General features: G+C 50.7%; 1 protein-coding gene across 1 annotated transcript in view; it reads left to right on the forward strand.

The window, feature by feature from the left end:
- Positions 1-14,215, forward strand: part of ARAP1 (ArfGAP with RhoGAP domain, ankyrin repeat and PH domain 1) — a 55,473-nt gene that overhangs the window by 35,322 nt on the left and 5,936 nt on the right. The window contains exons 15-28 of the mRNA XM_042780953.1: positions 382-516; positions 2,414-2,549; positions 3,023-3,125; positions 3,967-4,162; positions 4,408-4,459; positions 4,563-4,726; positions 4,935-5,147; positions 5,483-5,588; positions 6,017-6,164; positions 6,253-6,339; positions 6,416-6,484; positions 6,749-6,866; positions 8,225-8,338; positions 8,543-8,688. Of these exons, the coding sequence (XP_042636887.1) occupies positions 382-516; positions 2,414-2,549; positions 3,023-3,125; positions 3,967-4,162; positions 4,408-4,459; positions 4,563-4,726; positions 4,935-5,147; positions 5,483-5,588; positions 6,017-6,164; positions 6,253-6,339; positions 6,416-6,484; positions 6,749-6,866; positions 8,225-8,338; positions 8,543-8,688 (1,787 nt within the window). The remainder of the gene's footprint in view (positions 1-381; positions 517-2,413; positions 2,550-3,022; positions 3,126-3,966; positions 4,163-4,407; positions 4,460-4,562; positions 4,727-4,934; positions 5,148-5,482; positions 5,589-6,016; positions 6,165-6,252; positions 6,340-6,415; positions 6,485-6,748; positions 6,867-8,224; positions 8,339-8,542; positions 8,689-14,215) is intronic.

Below are 14,215 nucleotides of genomic sequence, written 5' to 3' on the forward strand. Positions count from 1 at the left end.
CTGCTCCCTTGAGCTTCACACCGCCTGGAATGAGTTTCTGTCCAGAGATCATTATTAAGTTTGCCCAAGGCCCCCCTCATCCAAGTGTGCCAGCCCTGTACCTCTAACTGGGAGAGTGGGGTGGGCTGAGGAGTCAGAGAGGATGCCTAGAAGAGGAAGTATTAGGGTTGGGCCATGGGGACAGGGTGGAATTTCCACAGTTGGGGAAAGGTGGAGAAATGGCAGACCCCTGGAGGTGGGAATGAGTACCTGAGGGTACTGGTCAGAGAGCTGGGGCTGGGGACTTGAAAGGAAGCCTGGATGCCCAGCCTGGGTGGGAGTGAGGTGGGGACACCCTTGGTTGGCAAGCATGACCAGCCACTTCCTCCTTCCCCTGCGAAGAGGTACCTCGGCTAGACTCAATGAAGCCTCTGGAGAAGCACTACTCAGTTGTCCTGCCTACTGTAAGCCACAGCGGCTTCCTCTACAAGACTGCTTCTGCTGGCAAGCCACTGCAGGATCGCCGTGCCCGGGAAGGTAGGTGCTGGCCAGACCCCACCCTGACCCGTAACATCTGCCATGGCTACAGGGCCAGGGAAGCCAGGGCCACCCAGGCTGGTGGACCATGAGAATGCCAGGTGAACTCTGGCAGAGTTGCCTTGGAGGGCTTCCTGGATATGGTCTCTGGGGTACAGTAGGTGCTCAATAAATGATTGGGGATGGGGATAGGGCCAAGGCGCTGCAGAGCAGGTCCCTGCTAGTGTTCCCTGTAGACTAAAGATTTTATCAAGCCCCTGTTGGATGTGAACCCTGTGCTGGGCATCTGGTATTAGGGGCCTGTAGATGGTGTTAAGTTTGAAGACTAACCTTAAAGCTCTATGCTGCTACCTCTGATTTCAGCCCTCCAGTTGCTCCCTCACCCTGGATAGAATCCAAAGAATCCTACCACACGAACTGCAAAGCTCCCAACCCACCCCATTGTCTCTGACATGTCTACCCTCACTCACTCTGTTCCACCTCTTCTGGCCTCCTTGCTACTTCTTAGATGTGCCATAGTCACTCCCACCAAGGGCCTGTGCATTTGCTGTTCCATCTGCCCCAATGTTTTTCCCCAAATAACTGTCCCTCACTTCAATCAGGTCTCTAGTTCAATGCCACTTCCTAATAGACATCACCCCTGACCACCTTATCCAAAACAACACCCCATCACCTTCTCCCCTTACCCTACTTTTTCTTCACACCATTTATCTGACATTAATTTGTCTGTGGATATCCATTGAGCCAGTGTACCCCATTGGAACATGAGCTCCTCTTGACCACCACTGTAGTCCTGGCATCTAGAACAGTGCCTAGCCCACAGTGGGCACTTGAGAAATGTCTACAGAATGAGGTCTGTAGAGCTGGCATTCCTGGAGGGAGCCCAGCTTTAGGGACAGGCTTGGGGACACACTGCCATCAGAGGGGCAGTGCTATACCTTCATAGACAGGATGAGAGACCGTGTCAGCCCTGGGAATATTGTTGGGATCATTCCCATTGCCTCCCTCAGCACCTGCCAGATGAAGCCCTCCAACTACAAGAAGGAATTCCTTGGTATTCTGTGTTCTCACTACCTTATTGCCCCTCGGACACTGCCCCTGGTTTACCTCCCTCTGTCATTTATGTAACTGAGTCATGCTTTTTGCCTTGGGTGCCAGGAAGCTCTGAGCCAGTGTGAAGCTTAATGCCATGAACTGTACAAGTCTACATGGCCTTGACATTCTTTTCTTTTCTTGGTCTAAATTGCCATTTGTTTTATGAGCTCTTAGAGCCATTATGGGAAGAAGCAGGGTATAGAGCCACAGGTGTTATGCCAGAGGTGGGAGGGGCACAGAGTGGGCCAGGTAGGTCAGTGGGGGGATGGGGCATGGAAGGCTTTCTATGGCATTTGGGCTGGCTTTGAAGGATGAGTAGAACACAAACAAAAGATGTGGGTTGAGGGAACAGGGTCAACAAAAGCTGGGAGAGCGGGGTATGCCCAGGAGTGGTCAGAGAGGGCTGAAGGGGTGGGTGAGGCAGACCCATGCTGGGCCATGGGTCCAGGCTGAGGGCCATAGACTTTGTCCTGAAGACAAAGGAGAGCCATGGAAGGGCTTGGAATGGAGAAATGGAGTCTTACTTTAGCTTGATCCCTCTTGAATCTTGGAGAGGTGATGCTGGAGGCTGAGAAACCAATGAGGAGGCTGCTGCAGAAGTCCAGGAGAGGGGATGCTGTGTGGGCTGGGTTACCGCAGTGGGCTGGAGAGAGGAGGATGGATTTGGGGGAAGCTTGTGAGTTGGAATGAAGAGGCCATGGATCGGGTGGGATGTGGGGGATCAGAGGGGATGCAGAGGTGATTTTCAAGTGAGGGTAGAAGCTAGGCTTCAGCATGGCTTCCCTGCTCAACTTCTCCCCAGAGTTCAGCCGACGCTGGTGTGTCCTTAGCGACGGGGTCCTGAGCTACTACGAGAATGAGCGGGCAGTGACACCCAATGGGGAGATTCGGACCAATGAGATCGTGTGCCTGGCAGTGCCCTCTCCCAATACTCACGGGTGAGCACCTCTGGTAGAATCACAGACTCTTATCAGTGGCATAGTGCCTAAGGCATTTGACTGCTAACCAGAAGGCTAGCAGTTCAAACCCACCAGCCACTCCTTGGAAGGAAAGTTGGGCAATCTACTTCTGTGAAGATACTGCCTTGGAGACCCAAGGAGGGGTCACTATGAGTTGGATCCAACTCCACAGCAGTGGTTGCATTTGTTTTTGTTCTGTCACTGAAAGAGCCACATCTCCACGGAGGAGATAGACCCAGGGAGGGGCAGGACATCCCCAGGGTCACAAAACAAGCTAGAGCTATACAAGGGCCGAACCAGGCCCCAGCCCAGAACTTTCCCACCACCTCTTAGGCAATCAAGGGAAGGGTGGGAATGAGGGTAGTATAGAGGGGGTGGAAAAGGGCAGTAGTGGGGATGGGGGTTAGCTGGGGCAGGTAGAGTTGGCCTAAGTTCTAGCCTTGTATCTACAGCTTTGAGTACGCCTTTGAGGTGTACACAGAAGGAGAGCGGCTGTACCTCTTTGGGCTGGAGAGTACAGAGCTGGCTCGTGAGTGGGTCAAGTGCATTGCCAAGGTAGGTCTTGGTTAGTAGGGTTGGGTGTAGGGGAAACCTGAAAAGGTCTAGGGTGAGATCTTATGACAGGCACGGGGCAGGGCAGATCCCATATTTTTCAGATATCTCATCTGATAGAGCAGAGAGGCTCGACTGAGGGCAGTAGACACAGGTGGGCTTCTTGGTCCAAGGGCCTGACATAATCTGCAGCTTCCTGGAGCAAGGGGAAGGAAAGGTTAGGAGACCTAGCTCAGCTCTGGGAAGAAGGACTGTAGCCCTTAAACCCCTTGGGTGCTCAATAAATGTTTAATAATGAATGAGGGTCAGAGCCATCTTAGGATGGAAAATACTGCCTCCACAGGGAATGAGATCCTCGCCCCTGGAGGTGTGCACGCAGAGGTTAGAGGGAAGAGGCAGAGAGGCTGCAGAGGAGAGCTCTGCACTGGGGACTAGACCCGGGTGCTCTGAGAATCCTCGTTTATTGTTGAACCTCTGAGGATCAGTCTTTAGAGCCCTGAGGATTTAGATGAGCCAGTCTTGGCTCCAGCTCCTCAGTAGCTCCCAGGTTGGTGGGCAAGACAGATGAGGTCCAAACAGCAACAACAACGTGCTTGGCGCTACAACAAAGGGCAAGAATATTTTGGGGCTGTGGCAGTCCAGACAGTGGGCATTCCTGATGGCATCTGGGAAGGCTTTCTAGAGGAGGACACATCTGAGAGGTGTGGAGGAAGGAGTAGAGCTCTCACCAGGTGGGAGTGGGGCAGTCACCCACAAGCCAAGGAGCTGGAAGATCCTGGGCAGGCAGTGGTGTTGGCTGACCATTCTCCTCTGACCCTTTTTCCTTCCCCGGTCCTACCCCCAGGCATTTGTCCCTCCCCTGGCTGAGGAGCTGCTGGGCCGGGATTTTGACCGGCTTGGACGCCTACCCTACAAAGCTGGCCTGAGCCTACAGCGGACCCAGGAGGGCTGGTTCTCCCTCACTGGCTCTGAGCTCCATGCCATCTTCCCAGAGGGGCCCTGTGAGGAGCCGCTGCAGCTGCGGAAACTTCAGGAGCTTTGTGCGTGGACCCAGACCCAAGCCCCTAACCTTCAGGGAGCCCCTCCCTGGATGTCTGAACTCTGCCCCAGCATGGCCAGAAGGACCCAGCCTACCCTTTCATGCTCTCTCTTGCCAGTTGGGTGCACCTTAGTGCTCCCATATGCTAGTGGGTGGGTCCCAGGGGTATGTCCCAGAGCCTGGGGAAGAAGCAGGTTGGGGACCATGAACAAGGTCTGGGCCTCACTCTGATTGGCTCCTCCACAGCCATCCAAGGGGACAGTGACAACCAGGTGCTGGTGCTGGTGGAGCGAAGGAGGTGAGCCATGGCCTCCCCAAGGGGCTCTGAGAAGCTGGAGGCAGCCTGACAGGACTGGGCAGGGTTGGAGTAGGCGCACGGTGATTGATTATTCCTGGCCTAGGACACTGTACATTCACGGGGAACGAAGGTTGGACTTCACGGGCTGGCTGGGGGCCATCCAGAAAGCAGCGGCCAGTTCGGGGGACACGCTGTCGGAACAGCAGCTTGGCGACTCGGACATCCCAGTGATCATTTACCGCTGTGTGGATTACATCACACAGTGTGGTGAGCTTGGTCCCAACCGTGATTGCCCTGCCCTCAAGACAGACTCCGCCTCTCCCCGGGAGACCTTTACTCTTCTCTCTAGAGGCCATGCCTGTAGCTTCCTGTGATCCTTCTGAAAGCAGCTGCATGGCCCCACCCCACAATGCAGTGTCCTAGGCCCAGGCCCATACTTTGGTCCCACCTCCAAGCTCATCCCCGCCCTTCCCAGGCCTAACTTCTGAGGGCATTTACCGCAAATGTGGGCAGACTTCGAAGACCCAGAGGCTTCTGGAAAGCCTGCGGCAGGACGCACGCTCTGTGCACCTCAAGGAGGGCGAGCAGCACGTGGATGACGTCTCCTCAGCACTCAAGCGCTTCCTGCGGGACCTGCCAGATGGGCTCTTTACTCGTGCCCACCGCCTAGCCTGGCTAGAAGCCTCAGGTCGGTCTTGCCTGAACCCCTACCAGTGTTGCTGACTTGTAATCCACGCAGACTTCAGAATTCTCTCCTCCCCATCATGTCCTTGGACTAGACACTCCCCAGCAAATAGGTACCGGTCCCCTCCTCCCATACTCTGCTTCTCTCTCTATTGTCACTCCACATAGAGCCAGGGTCCCCAGGTAGAGAATCCCTAATCTTGCTGTATGTAGCCTGATGTGACTTAGAGGATGGCAGGGGTGCTGTCACTGAGCATGGGAGGCAGAGCAGCCAGAAGAGTGGGACAGGAGAGATGGTTACAGTGGGGTTTCTGATCTAACCTCTCTCCCCTAACCCAGAGATCGAGGATGAGGAGGAGAAGGTCTCTAGGTACCAAAAGCTTCTTGCACAGCTACCCCCAGTCAACCGTGCTACTGTGAAGGCCCTTATCAGCCATCTGTACTGGTGAGGAGCAATATCATTGCAAGGCTCTGGGGGGATGGGTGGAGAAGAGTCTTCAACTCCCAACCTGGCTGGCTGCCCTCCCTCTCCTGGGAATCAGGTAGGCCTTGAGACTGAGTGTGGACTTATGGTCTACCCTGGTCTTGAATTCTTTCTCTGGTAGCTTACTTCCTGCAGGGTGGGAAAATAAAAGAGGTTCCATTTTGGGGCTGGGGTACCTGATATATCTCCCAACTTCCCTGTCCTACTTCTTGCCAGAACTCAAGGCAAGACTAGAAAGACTGCCACTCTACTCCAATTAGTGTTCCACTCTGATTAGGACCTTCCCTAGCCTCACTCCAGTGGCCAGTCTTGAACCTATTAGGAGCTGGGAAGGTGAGGTGGGGAAGTTCTTGGCCAGACTCCTCAAAGCCTCCTTCTCCCTTGTCCAGTGTCCAGTGCTTCTCAGACACAAACCAGATGAACATACACAACCTGGCTATTGTGTTTGGGCCCACACTCTTCCAGACAGATGGACAGGACTACAAGGCTGGCCGTGTGGTAGAAGACCTCATTGGCCACTATGTGGTGGTGTTCAGTGTGAGTCCCCAGCCAGGGGCAGGAGAGGGCAGGGCTGAGGTTCCAAGGCATCAGTGACCATCCATCCCTGTCCTTCTTCCCTTCCCAGGTAGATGAGGAGGAGCTGAGAAAGCAACGGGAGGAAATCACTGCCATTGTGAAGATGCGTGTGGCTGGCGCTGCCAGTGGAACCCAGGTGAAGCACGAGGCCTAGGGGTGGGGTGCTTCGGCACTGCTCCCAGGGCATCCAGCTGAGCCCTGTCTCCCCACAGCACGCTGGTGACTTCATCTGCACTGTGTATCTGGAGGAGAAGGCAGCAGAGGCAGAGCAACATATCAAGGTAGGGACCAGGGACCTGGTAGCCAAGGGTCTAGAAGGGTCAGGCTAGGATAGGTGTAAGTGCAGATGGCTGGGATAGCAGGGCTTCCATCCCAAGTCTTGGGTTGGGGACTATTCTTTTCCCCGCCTTCTCTACAACTGATCAGGACCACTGAGAGATGCCTCAGAACTCCAGGGAACCCCGAGGGGAGTAGGCTTAGGCCCTGGATCACACAAGGTTATAGCAGAGCTGGAGGCTGATCTCCCCGTTCCTTGGTCTCTGCAGATTCCAGCATCTATGACAGCTGAGGAACTCACCCTGGAAATCCTGGACCGCAGGAATGTGGGGATCAGGGAGAAGGACTATTGGACCTGCTTTGAGGTCAATGAGAGGGAAGAGGCAGGTGAGTGACCAGTGGGCTTGGTGCAGGACTGGTTGGTCTGTTCTCCCCTACGTTCACTGGTGGTGCAGAGGGGAGTATGATGATTGTTACCATACTAACAAAGGCTGTGATCTTGGTGATGGTGTGCTGGCAGGCTTTGAGAGTGATGTCTGTGATGTGGGTGATGGGAAGGACAGTAAAGGGGGTAGGTGGTGTTAGCTTTGAAGATGTTTCTCAGGTGACAATAAGAATGGTATTTCTTACATGGAAGATGGTGCTGAATTTGGTAATAGAGTTGCAAGGGACACCAGTGTTGGTGATGAGCAGGGTAGTGGGTAGTGATGAGTGTACAAGAAGAGTAGGATGGTGATGGTAGATGGTGGGTAAGGGTGGCTATGATGGTGCTGTGAACTGGCCTTCACAGTAGTGAAGGTTGGGGGTGATTGCAAATGCATTTTATGGTAAAGCTTGTTCTTGATGATGGTGGAGAATGAGGGTGTATCTGTTCATTTGTTTGACCATTATGTGTTGAGTGCCAAGCACTCTCATGGGGCTTATAGGCTGATGTGACATAGAGATGTTAATCCAGATCACACCAATAAGCATATAGCTACAGCTGTTAACTGCTATGAAGGAAAGGTCTATGGTAGCACCAGAGTGTGTAATAGGGTCTGACTTCAGATTCCCTGAGGTGGGATGCAAAGGAAGAATTGGGGTTACTGAGTGAAGGAAGGGGGTAAGCGCTCCCAGGTACTGGAAACAGTGTGAGCAAAAGCCCTGCAGTAGATATGGATACAGCTTGCAGGGAGCTTAAACCAAAGGCAGAGAGGAGGTTGGAGCTGGAGATAGAGGCAGAGACTGGCCATGCAGGGCCTAACAACAATGCAAGACTATTGGAAGGTCATAACAGGGAAGTAATTGGGATTTTGCAAAGACCACTACTTGCTGCTGGGTGGAAGGATGTGGAGAAGATGGGTGAGAGTGCATGGTCTAAGGAGAAGATAGTAACTTGGACCAGAGTAGTAGTTGTAGAGATAGACAGAAGCTCAAGATTTGAGATGCAGAGAGTTAGAGGAAGGAGGAAGTTGTTTCTAGTTTGAGCAGCCTGGTGGGTGGGATGCCTTTTATTCTGATGGGGATACCCAGGGTCATGATCATGGGCTTGGTCTTGGACATGTTGAATTTGAGCAATTTTGGTTACGGCCATGGTGTTTAAAGTCTGAAGCTCGGGCATGGGAAGGGTGGTCGTGATGCTGGTGTGTCACAGCAGTAGTGGGCAGTGGGGATGGATGGTGACAGTGGGTATGTGCGGTCTGTGTGCTGGCCCTCTTGGTGGTGTCAGGCCATGTAGCCCTGGTGACAGTGGGTCCTCTCTCCAGAGCGCCCCCTGCACTTTGCGGAGAAGGTGCTGCCAATTCTGCATGGGCTGGGCACAGATAGCTACCTGGTGGTGAAGAAGTACCAGTCCATGGAGGCCATAATGCTGTACCTGGGTAAGTGGTGTCTTCAGGGCGGAGACAGGCTGGGTGGGTCCCTCTATCCAGATGCAGGGTGGGACCTGGTGATACAGGAGCAGAAGGTACCAGGTAGGCAGGTCTCTATAGGGGCAGTTTTCTTCATTCTGCAACCCTGCCTAGGGGGTCTGGGTCTATGCATAGGGGTTGGTGTTGCCATGCTCACTCCAGTCCCCCCTGTAGCCAGCCGTGTAGGTGACACTAAGCATGGCATGATGAAGTTCCGCGAGGACCGAAGCCTCCTGGGCCTGGGCCTGCCCTCTGGTGGCTTCCACGATCGCTACTTCATCCTCAACAGCAGCTGCCTGCGGCTCTACAAGGAGATCCGGGTGAGTGGCTGTGCTTGGGTTCTGCTCTGGGCTGGGTACCTACACCCTTTCGTATGCTCAGACACCCATGCACACACATCCCCTTGGTCTGCAAGTGAAATATTTTCAAGAAACCTGCAGACCCATTGTACCACATACAACTGTCTCACCTGTGCCTGTGCCTTTTTCACTGTACCCACAAGAACATGCTACATGGTGACTACCCTGAGTTGTGGCCCAATGTGCTATCACTTCCCAGGCTATACCCCTTCTGGCCCACACTCCACGCCTACTCTGTCCACATGCCACTGTCCTTAAGACCAGATACCATCCCGGCACCTCACTCCCCACTCCCTCATCTTTGCCATAGCCTACCACTCACCACTGCACACACTATCCTGACTCTAGACTTGGGACTCTTGCTTCCATAACCCTGATCCTCTATCAAACAGAGCCAGAGGCCATGGAGCGGGGGCCCTGAGACTGTAAGTAGCTGTGGGTTGACTGCCAGCTGCCTTACACCACCTGGGGGCTAAGTGAACCGGGTGGGATCAGGTGAGACATGGCCAGGGCTCCCAGCTGTCTCCAGGCATGGATTTCTGCCCCCTTGCAAGTTGGCACTGGCCCCTACCATGGGGCCTGTGGCCTAGGCTCCTACTCATCATCTCCACCACAGTCTCAGGGTCCTTCCCCCAAGATAGGGTCCCCATATGCCATACTCTAGAATTTTCCATAGGCCTCAGCTATGGAGCTAACCGTGGAGGCTCCCAGGTTTAAGTTGGAGATCTAATCTTCATCTCCCTTCACCTTGAGAGTCACTCTTTCCAAAGTTAGAGAGTGCCAGGGCTATTGGAGTGTCTTTATTACTAATCCTACAATGTCAGGGTAGAGTTGCAGAGGCCTGTGGATACTCCTCACCTGGGGTAGGAGTCCCCGCTGGCTGCTCAGCCCTTGTTTGCCTACCCTTGGAGAGGAGAAAGGGAGCTATGGTGGCACAGTGGTTAAGGCACTGGGCTGCTAACCAAAAGGTCAGTGGCTTGAACCCACCAGCTGCTCCATGAGAGAAAGATGAGGCAGTCTGCTTCCATAAAGATTTACAGCCTTCAAAACACTAGGGTGCAGTTCTACTCTGTCCTTTAGGGTCATTATGAGTCAAAATCAACTTGATGACAGTAGGGCTTGGGGGAGGGGAACTCACCACTCTCCTCCCTGGGGACTGTCCTGTCCCTGTTGTTGTTATGTGCTGTCGAGTCAGACCCGACTCATAGCATCTCTTCCTCGGGTTGCTGAGACAGTATCACTACGGAAGTAGATTGCCCAACCTTCCTTCCGAGGAGTGGCTGGGGGGTTTGAACCACCAGCCTTCTGGTTAGCAGTCAAGTGCCTTAGGCACTATGCTACCAGAGTTGTCCCTAGAGGGATATTTCTCCTAGGAGAAAACTCCAGCTATGCCTTGGGCCAAAAAGCATAGAGGCCTCTGCAGAGATGGCAGCAGAGACCAAGACTCCGAGTCCAGTGGGCTAGCCACAACTCCTGCATCTGCCCTACCAGTGTTTGTAGCCCCTTCCTTCCCCTTATGTCTCTTGAGGACTTCTAGGCAGGCCTGGCTGCCATGGCTAGAGCAGGGCACATAAGACAAGGACCCTCATCTCCCTCTCTTTGCACATTATATCTCTGTTAATGTAGCCTGGCCTCCTGTTTACCCTTGTGAGGAGTACTTTCTGTTCTCTCTTTCTCTCCCAGTATGAATACATCTTCAGTTCTGGGCCTGGGAGCCCTGTCCACTCCTCAGTCAGTCCCCCCTTAGTTCTGGGATGTTCTCTCCTCAGCCCCTCTCTCTGGAGTATTTAGCTCCATAAAGCAGAGCAAGACCACCAGTGTGAGCAGAGCAGAGGGAAGATGACCAGGGTACCTGGAAAAGCAGCCAGGCTTAGTCCCAGGCCCTTTACATACTGGATCATATAATCCTCAGTACTGTCCTGCGACCACCACACCTGTGTCAGTTTGTCATATTGTCGTGGCTTGCATGTTGCTGTGAGGCTGGAGGCTATGCCACCAGTATTTCAAATACCAGCAGGGTCACCCATGGTAGACAGGTTTCATTGGAGCTTCCAGACTAAGACAGACTTGGGAGAAGGAAGGGAGGACCTTCTACTTCTCAAAGAATTGGCCAATGAGAACGTTATGAATAGCAATGAAACATTGTATCTGATACACTACTGAAAAACTTTATGAATAGCCCTGAAACTTTGTCTGCAGTGATGGGCTCAGATATAGCAAGGATGGGCGGTTTCATTCTGTTCTACATAGGGTCACTGTGAGTTGACGGCACCTAACAACAACACTGCCCTATGAGGAAGGGTATTAGCCCCATTTCACAAGTGAGAAAATAGGCTTTGAGTGACTTGCCCAAGGCTATCTCTAGGTGGTAGGCCAGGATTCAAGCCCAGGTTTGTTAGCACCAAAGCCCAAGCTTTGTATCGCTCAAAGTACAGGAACTCAAGGACTCAGCAGAGTGCAGCTGTTAGTGTAGGGTAAACGATGCTCTCCACACCCCAGAGTTAAGCAGTCCCTCTGGTCTGACAGAAGCCCCTGAAGAGTGCTTTGCCTGGAAAGAGTGCCTTGCCTACTGAGGCACTATTAATGCTGGTATTTCTTGATTTATGGGCAACAGGACAAAATATTTGAAATTGGGACAGTCCCAGGCAATTCAGGATACGTGGCCATCCAAGCCTCATCCTCGGGGGGCGGTGTCTTCCTTTGTTAAAGACCCTGAGACACCTGGGAAAGGTACATTAAAGTAGAGGTCCTGGAGCATCAGAGGTGAACTTCATTCTCTGCCAGGGTCCTCAGAGATGCTAGAAACATGAGCTGTTTGGTTAGAAATGAAGCTCTTGGGGACAAAAGGGGATTCAGTTTGCTCACTCACCCCTCACCCCCACGACCCTCCCTCAGACTCACCTTGACTGGAGGAAGCAGAGGTCTGGGGTTTGTTTACGCTGATTCTTAGAAGCCACAGTCTGATTTGAATTCTTCAATTCCCGCAATTCCCTCCACGCCCTGACTGCAGCCCGCATTCCTCTCACACCCACTGCCTTGTTTCCTCCACTCTGGAGTCACTTTACTCCTTGCATCTAGTTCTCCTTCCAAGCCCACAGCCTGTTTTTCATCCCGTCACAGCCTGATTCATTCCATACCTGCAGCCCAGTTTTCCCTAGTCTTGTCTTGTGGCCAGAGCCTTGGGTTTTCCAGGCCTGCAGCCTAATTTCTTTCCCAGCCTCTGTCTCCACCTCTCCATTCCCACTGCCCAGTTTCTTCCAGAGGGCAGTCTGATTTCCTCAGTGTTCTCACCCTGCTTCTGCCCTGATTGCATGGAGGTCTCTTCCTTGTTGCATTGTCCCCACTTCTTTCTTTTTAGTTAGTGCATTTTATTGAAATATAATTTATGTATAGTGGAATACACAAAACTAAAGTGACATGGGTCAGTGGTTTTTTTTTTTTTTGCAGTGTTCCGTCCCCTCTCCTCCCACCCCTGGCAACCAACAAAGAAAGTTTGCCTCCATATATAAACCTTTCCTTGACCCTCCACAACAAGGAACTAATACTATATTTGTCCTTCTGTGATTGACTTATGTCACTCAGCATAATGCCCTCCAAGTTCATCCATTTTATGCAGTGTTTTGCAGACTCTACATTATTCTTTAGTGCTATTTAGCATTCCATTATGTGTATGTACCATAGTTTGGTCATCCACTTTTCTGCTATGAATCTTAGAGATAAGTCTCTTGCCAAATACATAACTATTGACAAATATGAATTCGTTGCTGTCATTTTTGTTACGTGCTTTTACGTGGTGTCTAGTTCTTTGTCCCATATAATTTTCTATGCTGAGCTCATTTTGTTTATGAGTCGTGTTATCACTTCCTTCATTGCTGTTGTTTTAGTATTTGCTGAATATTTATGCTGGTCCTCTTTTTGATGTGAAGGTTTATCATTTTTCTTTGAGGTTACCTTGTGATTTATAGTTTTCTTCCCAAGTTTAGAGCAGTCTGTTCTATCTTGTAGTTGTCTTGACTTCCCTACCATCTAGAAGTTCTGTAACGACACAGTTTTTTCCCTCTTTTTGGTTTGTAGTTGTCCTCATTTGTCAATTGATGTCTCTGGTTCCCTATTTACAATCTTGTAGGCTTATTTACTTTGGATACTTCTATAGGTGGGTTGGTTTCTGGGTTATATCATCATGTGTGTTAATGGTCAGTTGTTGTTGGCTCTTGTTGCTTCTCTGTCCAGTGGGCTCCCTTTAGCACCTCTTGTAAGGTTGGTCTAGCTTTAACAAACTCCCTTAATTTCTGCTTATCTGGAAATGTCCTAATTTCACCATCATATTTGAGGGACAGTTTTGCTGGGTACATAATTCTTGGTTAGAATTTTTTCTTTTTCAGTGTTTTTATATATACCATCCCATTGTCTTCTCACCTGCATGGTTTCTGCTGAGAAATCTGAGCTTAGGTTGCCCCTTGTAGGTAACTTTTTGTTTTTCCCATGCTGCTCTCATGATTCTTTCTTTGTCTTTGGTTTTAGTAAGTTTGATGATGATATGTCTGGGTGATTTTCTTTTGGGGTCTATCCTGTTTGGGTTTTGTTGGACTTCCTGAGTGGATGTATTCTCATTTTTCATGATACCAGGAAAATTCTCTTCCAACAAATCTTTGACAGTTTTCTCTGTGGTTTTATTTGTCTCTTCCTGTTCTGGAATTCCGATTACATGTAGGTTATTCCTTTTGATGGTATACCACATGAACCTTAGGCTTTCTTCATTTAATTTTGATATTTTTTCTGATTGATCCCTTTCCAAAGAAGTGTTCAGGTATTTGCCTTGAGTCTCCCTAATTCTGTCTGCCATTGATTCAATCTGTCTGCTCCTTTGCCCATTCAATGTCTTATCTATTTCTGAAAATTTGGTATTAATCTTCTGGATTTCTGTGTGTAGATTTTATATCATTTCTAATTTTTCATTTTTGTCATTTTGTTCTTGTATTGTCTTTCAAAATTGTTCTAGGGTTTTCTCTGTGTTTTCCTTGATCTGTCTCTCAATTCGTTGAAGATACCTAAACATAATTCTTTTGAATTCCTTGTCAGGGAGTTCCAATGCTGCATCTTTCTCAGGGATGTGTTCTGGGTCTGTATCCTGGTCCCTTGTTTCTCCTGCTTTATCTTGCTTCTTTGTGTGGACTGTAATGCTCTGTTGTTTCTGAAGCATTGTAATATTTTTGTGTTTATATTTAATTGGTCATTGTATGTTGGAGTGACTTGCCCACGATTTTCGTTTTGTTTGTATGCTATCTATATAAGCAGGGTACTGTGCTGTGCTCCTGTATTCACTAGTTGACAGCACTTATACCCTTACCACCTGTCTCCTTTCCTGTTGTCAGCCTCTCATATGTCCCTGCCAGCCTTGGCAAACAGAGCCTATCCTTAGGTCCCTGGAATCCGAATGAGAATGCTATCACTTTAAAATCCAAAATGGTTGCCACTTGTAAAGATTCAA

This window comes from Orycteropus afer, unplaced genomic scaffold (assembly GCF_000298275.1).
Source record: "Orycteropus afer afer isolate SDZICR_OR568_19922 unplaced genomic scaffold, OryAfe1.0 scaffold00074, whole genome shotgun sequence".
NCBI lineage: Eukaryota > Metazoa > Chordata > Mammalia > Tubulidentata > Orycteropodidae > Orycteropus > Orycteropus afer.